This window comes from Phoca vitulina, unplaced genomic scaffold, assembly GCF_004348235.1.
Source record: "Phoca vitulina isolate PV1807 unplaced genomic scaffold, GSC_HSeal_1.0 scaffold414, whole genome shotgun sequence".
NCBI lineage: Eukaryota > Metazoa > Chordata > Mammalia > Carnivora > Phocidae > Phoca > Phoca vitulina.
In genome coordinates, this window is record NW_022590101.1 from 14,280 (window position 1) to 25,571 (window position 11,292).

An 11,292-nucleotide genomic window follows, 5' to 3' on the forward strand; every position below is an offset into this window, starting at 1 on the left:
TTTTTAAATTGACTGCAGAGTGGATATTAAAGGCCATAATTCTTGCCAGGAGGAAAAACAAACAGAATCCATGGATATGTAGGGGCACAAGTTGGTTCAAGGCTAAGAAGCCCACGTGCCTACAGGTGAAAAGTTCAGGGAGATCGGGGTATAAAAGAGAGACCCAATCTCGCTCTGTGTGTCCCAACCCTTGGGTGTGCCACTGTGTCCTGGTATGTCTGTGGGCCACTAAAATCAGCGCCATGAAGATCCTGGTCTTGGTCTTGATTTGTCTACACCTCTCAGAGGGTGTGGAAAGGTGTGTATGGGGATTCAGTCTCACTGTGAATTTCAGCCCTAAGGGAGCATCACAAGCTAGGGTAGAGCAAAGGCCTTCCCCTGCAGATCTCATGGAAAGGCAGGCAGATTGTGTCTTGGTACATGAACCCAAAAACCACAGGGACCCTAGACTTGAAATGGATGATTATGATGATGATGATGCTGTGTGTATGTGTGTGTGTGTTAGTAAAGGTGGGTTGGTGTTTTGTTAGCCAAGAAGGAAGGATGTACAGTATCTATAAAGCTTAGAGGAGGGACTGGGAAGGAACAGGTATTTATTCTGTGGAAAGAGTGTATGTAAGCAGGAAACCCCAAATATATGTTATAGTGGATTTTCAGGCTGGAAATGCTGAAGTGACTGCAGAACTTGCTAAAATCCAGAAGGATTTCTTATAAGAGGCTCTTCTTGAGTAGAAGTAGGTTTAAAAACACCAGATCAGATCATTGAAGTGATTTCTTTAATGGGGAAGGTGAAGCTCACTCCTTTTGTTTGCCCTAATCTCTGCAGAATCATTCTGAAGAAAGGCAAGTCCATCCGCCAGGTGATGGAAGAGCGGGGTGTACTAGAGACATTCCTGAAGAACCACCCAAAGGTTGATCCAGCCGCCAAGTATCTTTACAATAATGATGCTGTTGCTTATGAACCCTTCACCAACTACCTGGATGTAAGTGAAAGGGGAGGTGGTATCCATAACCCTTGGCTAATAACCATTCTTGGATACTTACTTAGACCTCTCATCAGCTCTGATTTTGGACTTTTTACTAAACCTAAGTCTCACCTTCCTATGGAAAGTCTCTGGATAAGTGATGAGTTGGTACCACTTAACACTATTGTATTCCCTTTCCTTCCTTCTTCTCATTACTGGCTCATTCTCTGAAGCTCCATTTATGTGGTTAAGAGATCCACAGTGACCATATTCAAGTCAGTTGAGAGAGCCAAAGGAAGTCCCAGTGATGGGCTGCAGGGGAAAGAAGGAAAGCACATGCCAAGCTGCCAGGCAAAATCTCCAGTGGCTCCAGATGACAAAGATCTCCCCGTTTGGAAACATACACTGGTACTCAGAGCAAGTATTTGAGTGTTCTTGAGGCTGCAGTGTCTGCTCAGGGCATCTCAACACACTGGTGTCCTATGGACTGTCCTTAGTGAGATGTTACATGAGTGTCAGATCTAGAAGCCACCCTAGGGATGTCCTATTTTGACTTCCACTTTCTATAGATGGTGGAAGGAGAGGCAGGTAAGTGACATGACTGGCCCGAATTCAGTTAGAACTTAAACTGTGTCTCAGTGAAGTTCTCTTCTTGCTTTCCATGCTACTTCTCATTACTAAACCAAAGTCTCACCTTCCTATGGACTTCCTAGCACCTTAGCTACTGTGTGACCAGAGGGAGGGGAATGGTGGGGAAATATCTAACACTGGAAGAAAAAGAAGGATGTGTGTGTGTGTGTGTTTATGTGTGTGTGTGTGTGTGTGTGTTTGTGTGTGTGTGTGATGTGGGGAGGGGTTTGGGCGCTGGGAATGGAGAAAAGGTGATTGCTTTTCCAAGTTTGCATGTTCTGGCATAGAATGGTAAATCCATGGTGTTATCACCCGATACAAAGTGGAAAATGCTTTGGAAGAAGAGACTGGCTTGCCAGACCAATTCTCACCTAGTCAAAGTCTTGCAATTAGGGACAAAAATGGGCAATATCGAGGGGATCTGGCTCTAGATGTGAAGGAGAACTTCTGGAAAGAGAAAAATATAATTTGTCCAAATGTGGTTTCTAGTGAGTCACTGTCTTCCCCATCCTTAGGACAAGGCTTGGCTACTAAATGAGAGTGACAAACTTTTCTTTGCAGTCCTACTACTTTGGAGAGATCAGCATTGGGACACCGCCACAAAATTTCCTGGTCCTCTTTGACACAGGCTCCTCCAGCCTGTGGGTGCCCTCTACCTACTGCCAAAGCCAGGCCTGCTGTGAGTATACCACCATCACCACCCACCCATGGATAGTAGCAGAGGGCAGGGCAGAGTCAGGATTGAGCACAATCTCAGCATCCAAGTCCAGAGTTCTTGGTGCATACCCATGATCTCATCCTCCTTAAATTCAGACCATCTGGAAATCTTGCCCTTGGTCTACATTTCACAAGTGCTACAGTTCTGGAGAGAGACAGCAGAAATAGACCAAGGCTTCTGCTCTTTTCTACATTGTTCCCTTTCCTCAGCTTTCTCCTGTGGGCCCCAATTCCTGTCACTCTGAGTTGAGCCATTCCTCAGGAAATGGAAGGAAGGGGCAACATCTGTTTCCCAAGGGGACAGACTTTTCTGGGGCTACAGATTGTCTTCAGCACAAAGGATCTGAGGCTGAGGCCCAATCCCAGGCTTGGTCTGACAGTCTCAGGCCATCAAGGATAAGTGTCCTCCAAGTATTTTGGAAAATGTGTTGACATTAACTTTCCATTCTATCCTTGCACAGTCAATCACAACAGGTTCAACCCCAGCAGTTCCTCTACCTACAGAAACAATGGGCAAACCTATACACTGTATTATGGAAGTGGCAGCCTGACTGTGCTCCTGGGATATGACACTGTTAATGTAAGTGCTGTTCTCATCCTTCTGTGGGTCTGCTCTTTGGCTCCCCTTTTTTAGAGCCTAAAGCTGTCAGAGAGACCCATGATTACTAGGTAGGCACGAATGCCCAGAAGCTGATGGTTGGAAAAGACACCGAAGGCCATCTAATTAAACCTTTCTCCCAAGACAGGACTTGCTCCCACAGCAGTCCTGACTGCAGGGAGCTCTTTACATTGTGCCTCCCTGTGACTTTGCTCCCTGGTCTTACTGCCCTCTGCGGCCACATGGAGCACATCTGCTTCCTCCTGCACACGACTTTACTCTAGGTATTTGAAGACCTTCCTTTCACTATTTTCTTTCCTTTTACATCAAACACCCACAATTCCTATGTCATTTGTGCACATGGATTGTTCAATATAAAACCAGCCACTGTCCTTTCACTGTCCATGGAAGTGGAAACTCTTAACTCCAGAACACAACAGCCTCTGCTTCCCCAACACCTACACTCTTCTTTCCAAGACATACGTGGTTGGGTGATGCTGTTGTCCCTTCATCTTCCATACCCCACCCATGATTGAGCTAAGCATGAAAGAAGCCAACTTCCTCTCCCCAAAAAAGGGTCTAGATTCCATTCTCTGGGCACCTAGGTCTGGGAAGGCTTTATCCACCTGAACTGTTGATCTTTTTTCTCTGCTTGTCCCAGGTTCAGAACATCGTCATCAATAACCAGCTATTTGGTCTGAGTGAGAATGAGCCCAGCAACCCCTTCTATTATGCAAACTTTGATGGTATTCTGGGAATGGCCTACCCCAACCTGGCAGTGGGGAATGCCCAAACAGTCATGCAGAGCATGGTGCAGCAAGGCCAGCTCACCCAGCCCATTTTCAGTTTCTACTTCTCTCGGTGAGCACCCTTGCCCTGGGTAGGTCTCAGCAAATGAGGCTGTGGGAGCTTTCAGCTAGCCAACATCAGACAAGGCCAAGTTTTTAACATATCTTGACACAATGAGTATAACCGGCTATATGCATTTCATGCATTTCTGAAAATTCATAATTACATTTTTGTGGAAACTTTATTTTAATGTACTAGAGGAGTTTTTTTTTTTAAGATTTTATTTATTTATTTGAGAGAGAGAGAGAGAGAGACACAGAGAGGGTATGAGCAGGGAGGAGGGGCAGAGGGAGAGGGAGAAACAGACTCCCCACTGAGCAGGGAAGCCCGATGTGGGGCTGGATTCCAGAACCCTGGGATCATGACTTGAACCAAAGATAGACACCCAACCCACTGAGCCACCCAGGAGCCCCTGTACTAGAAGAATTTTTAATTTAGGCCAAAGCCATAAGATGACTCTTTCCTTAAAAATGAACTACAGTCCCTCAAGATTTAGTTAGTAAATGTGGACATTGTTGTATTAGATTTGCATAGCTGTAGGGCTTTAGAACAAGCCACATGATTACTTACTAATATAGTAAAATCAGATTTATAATAAAGAGAATTCTAATAAATGATATTTGTAATAACATATTTGGCTCTACAAAGAGTTCTTATAGTTATTACTTCACATGACATCTCAAAAATCTTGTCATTAGCCCCATTTTTCCACTGAGGCAATGCAGGCTCAGACAGGTGGTCAATATTGAGCAAGGTCTGGTAGGTGTGAAGCCATGACTCAAACACAAATATCTTGGTCACAAATCCAGTACTTTTCTTACTCTACTGGCTTTGAGCTTTCATGGCAAACTTTACTTACAGATTCTTTTTCCTAATTACATGATCCTCAGGGAACCTGAGGCCAAATGTCTTTCTTCAATGACTGGCAGGCCCAGAGTAGGGAACAGAGGAGGCCTGGATCCCCTTAACACTGTCTAGTTACCAACTCGAACATGACAGGAGCATCCCCTTCACTGCACACAGGAGATCTCTCTCTGTCAGGTCCCAATTCCAAACACTCTGGGAGGTGTTTCTTCTTGTTCTCACTTTGCCCCAGAAGGGTTTCCCTGGGATGTTTTGTTTTGATTTCAGGGGCCTGGTTTCCAATTCTGTCTCCTCTTTTATGGGCATAATTTATATTTCCAGTTCTCTGATACTCTGGGTGTTCCTCTGAGGAGGCTTCTCTCCCTTGTGCCTTGAGCCTGGTGGAGTCTGAAGAGCAGGTCAGAGGACAAGACCCCTCGTCCTGTGGTTCCTCTGTGTCTGAAAGAGAGAGGGATGGTGAGAGGGGAGGAAGGAGCTGCCTGATCATGTGTATTGTGGGAACTCATGCTCTTCTCCTTTTCTCCATAGCCAACCAACCTATCAGTATGGTGGGGAGCTCATCCTGGGAGGTGTGGACTCCCAATTTTATTTTGGTGAGATCGTCTGGACTCCTGTCACCCGGGAAATGTACTGGCAGATTGCCATCGATGAGTAAGTACAGGGGAAATTTCCTATGGATTATGGACACCCCTAGGATGTTCTCCAGTGTGACAATATTTCCTGTTCTTGCACTGGCACACACTTCTGAAAGAATCAGCAAACCCTCAGGCTGATTGTTCCTGGAGCTCAGTAGACTCTGGCATCTAGCTCTTGACTAAACTTTTTGACTTGGTCACTGAAACTTGTCATGTCAGCAGGTTGGTCATTCCTAGGCTTCTGTGAATCCATGTCTTTGTTCCTGGGAGCTTCATTATCCCAAGTAGCACAGTCCTTACCAAGTCCTTCATCAGTAAAAGTAACAGCTATCATTGATGTTTCTGATGTGCCAGAGACTGTGCTAAATATTTTGTATATATTATTGCATGCATATTCCACTACAGCACTATGAGGTGGTCAGTAGTTTATTTCATTGTGTAGATAAAGGAATCAGCCTCAGAGGTTCAGTAACTTATCCAAAGTCACACATGTCACAAATTTCAAAATTTGAGCCCAAGCATATCTGTTCCCAGAGCTTAGTACCATGAATCGGTTACTTCTACACTCCAACCCTTCAGGAAATTTCCATCACCTCCATTTAAAGATACACTTCTTTGGCCTTTGCTCAAGACCATACAACAGCTGGGCACTACCTATCAGTGGACGTGGCACATGTTTGTGGCAAAGGCACCTGATTCTCTTCTACTGCTGTTTCCCTCAGGTTTCTTGTTGGTACCCAGGCCACTGGCTTGTGCTCCCAAGGCTGCCAGGCCATTGTGGATACAGGGACCTATGTGCTAGCTGTTCCCCAGCAGTTCATGAGCTCCTTCCTGCAGGCAACCAGAGCCCAGGAGGCTCAGAATGGTGATGTGAGTAACCAGAAGCCAAGGGTTTCTCTGTACATCCACATAGTCTCAGCATAGGAGGAAGGCTTGTGGGGAGGGGAACCTGAGCTCCTGGAAGATCAGATCAGGTAGGGACACAGCATGGCCTTTCAGGCAAGGACGCATAAGAGGAGGGAATAACACCAACTCCGAGTATGGGCTGAATGACTGTCAGGAGGGGTGGCTGTTCCATTGCAGGCCCTTGGAACACATCTCACCTTGGTGTGGCACTGTCATTTGACTCTATGAACAGAGCCAGGCATATTGCATTTCTCCATTCCACTTGGGTTTCTTTCTTCCCTAGGAATACTCCTTTGGCTTTTACTCTGAGCAGCCTCCTGTGCCCACCCCTGTTCCCCTATACCCACTTCTGTAGTTTGCTCCTCCTGCATGCAAGAGTCTAGTTTAGTCAGACTAAATCTTGGTCCCTCAGGGTGTGTGTGTGTGTGTGTGTTTGTGATGAGTACGTGGATAGGTGCACACTTATGTGAGAACATGCTTCACACAGGATGTGCCCATGCTTCTTCTCTGTAAGTGGTACTTTCTGGCAGTAGAAATCTGTGTTCTGGAATGAGCCTAACTCCTTGTGGTCATATCAATACAATCAAAATCTCAGAGCTGAGATGTGTCCAAGGAGGCCCAGGAAAGCAAAAGCATCTGGTCGGTGTTGTACCTGGGAATCAGGCTTTGCCTTCCATGCTCTCAACCAACCTCTGCTGGAAGGTCAGGAAGAGAGTCTCATGGGGAATGGGGGACTCGGGCCCCTTGTCTGGGCCCCCAGTCCCCTGGCACTCTACAGCTCTGCTTCTCTTCTCTCTCAGTATGTGGTCAACTGCAACTCCATACAGAGCATGCCCACCATGACCTTTGTCATCAGTGGGACCCCATTACCTCTGCCTCCCTCTGCCTATGTCTTCAACGTAAGTATGCACTCCAGGCTCCAGGAAAATGGGATTGGATGGGCACAAGCAGCTGTTCTGTGTCCCAGCTCACATCTGAGCACCTATGGGGAGTCACTAGTGGCAGGGTTGAGGGTGAACAAGAAGCCAGAGACCCCAGAGGTGTCAAGGAATATAGGGTGGGAAGTTCCGGTAGGGAAAGGCCTCTCCATGCACTTGGTTATATCCTGATGTTCTTTGTCTGCAGAATGATGGCTACTGCACGCTTGGGATTGAGGCCACTTACTTGCCCTCCCCCACTGGGCAGCCCCTGTGGATTCTGGGAGATGTTTTCCTCAAGGAATATTACACTGTCTACGACATTGGGAATAGCAGGATGGGTTTTGCCCTCTCTAAGTAGACTAGCAAGAGGCAGCTGTCTCCACCCTCCCAGCAGAACTCTGGGATTGCCCTACTGTTTCTCTGGGCTGACAGCAGCATTTTAGACTAGTCTGGTCCCTCTGTGCACTAGAATCTTACTTCCTGCAACTAATAAATCAAGAATCTCCAAACGTCCTTGCTGTTCCCTCTAAATGTCTTCTTTGTGTTCTGCTTGTAGTAGTTTATTCTAGATTGAAAGTTAGCAACAGGGGTGCCTGGGTGGCTCAGTTGGTTGAGCAACTGCCTTCAGCTCAGGTCATGATCCTGGAATCCCGGGATCGAGTCCCGCATCAGGCTCCCTGCTCAGCAGGGAGTCTGCTTCACCCTCTGACCCTCATGATCTCTCTCTCATCTCATTCTCTCTCTCAAATAAATAAATAAAATCTTAATAAAAAAAAGAAAGTTAGCAACAGTTCTTTGGGGGAATCTGTGAATTGCCCAATGGGCAAGAACACAGAGCAGAGGTCTCTGAGTGAGGACCCACACATAGATTTTAAGGACACAGTAGTACCTACATAAAGTACTCTAGTGGAGGTGACAAGACCTCCCAGCACTCTCCCTTCCAACACATTCTTCTCTCCATTCTTGAATGTTAGAGAAGAAAAAGAAACATTGGAGAACATTTCAAACTGGTGCTCTGAGGCCAACTCAGATTACAAAATGGTGTTTCTTCTTGAGGAAAGCAGCACAGTTTTAATTAATTTTTTCTGGTATTTTCACAGACCCCTTTCTTCCCTACTCACTATGGGTGCTCTCAGGCTGTTCACATATGTACTTTACCTGCCTAACCTGAAAGATTTTGAGTTTAGAACCCCAATCTCATTTTACAGTGGAAGAAAGTGGGGTGTGGACAGGTAATCATACAGTTAGTGTTAAAATCAGATCCAGATCAATGTATTAAATATTTTTATTGTGTTACTATATGATAAAGTCTGCTATGTGCAAGCCATGGAGGCATGCGATTACAAATGAGACATGGCATTGGCTCACTAGGAATTTTCTATCAAGTACAGCATATTGCTCTTGAGCATGTTTCCTGTCTGAAGTAAGCCCAGTAGCTGAACTTGCATTCCACAGTAGGTTATGAACAATCATCTGCAGTGGGTTCTTCTAATGCAGTAATGCTGCCTTTAGGGAGGTAAAAACTGGTATTGCTCTGGGACCCAAAGTTCTTTCAAGAAATGTAATTAGAAGGACGTACCTGGAAAGAAAGATGCAAAGAATTCTCAATCTAGATGTTTGTGGGTGGTAGTGGTAGATGGAGGTGTACATTTTTCTACATCATTGCATCATTCCCCTTCACCAACACACGATGGAGTTGATCTTATGGAATTGGGTAATGTCTGCACTCTGACAATTCCTTTTTCTTTCTGTTGTGCTTCTCTTATGGGAGATACAGCCTTCTTTTGTCAAAGGGAAGGGAGCTCAGCTCAGCCCCAATTCACCTGCATCCTCATCCCTGCTCCATCAGCCACTGTTCCTGCCTCAGTATCACCTCTATTCATGCTCTGGTGGATGGCCTCAACTATATAGAGCAAAGATCTTGAGATGGAGATATAATTGCTAGAAAGTTCTCAGCACTGAAATACAACAAATACAAGTTATCATGAGTAACCTGAAATTCATCAGCAGGGACAAACTGCAGACACTGGAACAACATATGGTATTCGTAAAGCCAGAGCTAGCAATTCTGTCTGCTCCTGGATTCTAGATAATAGCACCCAACAGAAGCTGTCCACAGCTTATGGTCTGTTCCACCTTGTCTATCATGGTAGGACAGGGACAAAATTTATTAATATGGGAGTGTTCCCTACCTTCCAATATGCCACTCTGTCCCCACCACACTAATAAAGATCTTGTCTGTCTGATTCTTGTATCTTATGTGACAGAGACTGAAGGACTAGGACAGAAAAAGAGAGAGAGATGAAGAGAGGAAGAGAGATGCTAGTGGGTCAAAAAAGGTAAAAGGAATGAGGAGTAAATGAGATTTTTAAAAAGCTGGAAGGTAACAGGGAAGAGAGAAGGGATAGGAACTATGGATGGGAGAGGTGAAAATAAAGACTTGGAATTTGAAATTTCTTGGGGGAGATGCTCCACAGCAACATAGGATTGATGAAGGGAAACATAGGATGAAGATTTTGAGAAATGTTGCCTTTGCTTACAAATTAGAGACTTTTTAATGTTCTGTAAGAGATACAAAAATTGGAATTCCTCTTTAATTGTTTTTAGCTGCTGTAATGCGCTTTTTAAATGTGAATTCACGAAGAAAGTGGCCACATGGACCTCAGTCTATATTTGGGTTATACTTGTAAAACACATTCTAGAGTTTTCTTTCCATTAACTGCTTATGCCATCACCACTGATGAAATATCATTAATTTATTCATAAGGTATTTATTGAAATCTCTTTGTGTAAGTAAAATCTTCCCTGATCCCTGACATCTTCCTGCGTGTCCTCCGCCTACCCCCCCATGAGAGGTTATTGCTCCTCTTTCCCTCCCCCCATAGCACTTTGTACCTCTGACAGTTCACTACACATTGCACTGTATTGTACCCATTGCACGTCTGCCTCCACAACTCAGTTATGATCAAGAGAAAAGAGACCGTTCATTTTTCTCTTGAAGTCCCCAGATCTGACATGTTTTGCGATAACAAGTGCTTAGCAATGCCTGCTATACAACCACATTCATAATACAAGTGACATAAAGACTGTTACAGCGAATGGTGCCTGAGAGTGGCAGGAAAGAGGAAGTATCACAAAGGAAACCATGTTAGATTTCGCCTTCAAGTATGTGTAGGAACTCACTGGGTAGAGAAAGTTAGAAAAGGGATCTCATGCAGAAACTGGCATAAGGACAGCACAGAGGCAGGAGAGAGTTTGTGTAATTGTAGAGCATCAGGAAATCCCGACTGGCTGGACACAAGGTACTGGAGAGGATAGTAGGAAATGAGGCAGCCAAGGTGGGTTGCGGTCAGAGGGGCAGGGCCTTGTTAAATCTCTGGACTTGATTCTGCTGTCAAACAGACCCATATGGGTTTCGGTGGAGGAGAGACCTATGATCAGATATTTGAGGAAGAGGGCTCTGCTGGCAGGGCTCCTCTGCTGTTCCTTAGTCCTTACCTGGGGTCCCCCAGGGTCTAGCTTCCATAGAGACTCAACTTCAGATAGAGGCATATCCTTTGTTCCTGGTAGAACTTCTGCTCTAGAACTCTGGCCATTTTCCTAGGCTCACCATTGTGGCCGGAAGAGCTAAACAGAAATGGAAGACCCCTTTGTATCTGACACCTAAATCCAGAATTTAGAGCCAACCAATAGTAGTGAACTCTTGGCTTCCCCCTTTCTTAGTTCCATTTTGACCCAGCTCTTACTATGCAAATGTCACCAGAAATCTCAAAATCTCCTCTTTGCACCATCATGGTAGAGGTTTTGATTAAGGCCTGCTTCCATGTGCCATTCACCATCAAACACATGTGGAGAAGAATATTACCTTGTTGAGAAGATTTGATGTGTAATGAGTTCTCTGAACTTGGCCACAGCAGGTAGAGGCTCTGACAGGAAAATAGGCTGGGCGGTTGGTGGAGGGTGGGGCTCAGGAATGGACAAATGTAGACCTGGAAGCAGGCTTTAGGCTGGATTTCTGGTACTCTGCCTTCTGCAGCTGTTCCACTTTCACAGAGATAATGAGGCCCTTCTAGGCTCAGACCTTATGTAGAGAGCCCGGGGCCCCAGGCCTTTGTGCTAGACTGCAGCCGAGATGGGGTGGTACTGCTTTGAGCTAGTAAGTCACACAGACCCCAGACCTTTCGTCTCTCCAGCAAGGAGCAGGGAGC

At 45.5% G+C, this 11,292-nt stretch overlaps 1 protein-coding gene across 1 annotated transcript; it reads left to right on the plus strand.

Moving 5' to 3' along the window:
• Nucleotides 1–242: 242 nt before the first annotated feature.
• On the plus strand, nt 243–7,597 carry LOC116629230 (pepsin B-like). Its single transcript, XM_032399536.1, has 9 exons — nt 243–298; nt 827–983; nt 2,157–2,274; nt 2,774–2,892; nt 3,572–3,771; nt 5,152–5,274; nt 5,981–6,128; nt 6,965–7,063; nt 7,290–7,597. Exons 1-9 carry the CDS (start codon nt 243–245, stop codon nt 7,440–7,442), a joined length of 1,173 nt encoding a protein of 390 aa, XP_032255427.1. The 3' UTR covers nt 7,443–7,597.
• Nucleotides 7,598–11,292: the final 3,695 nt, after the last annotated feature.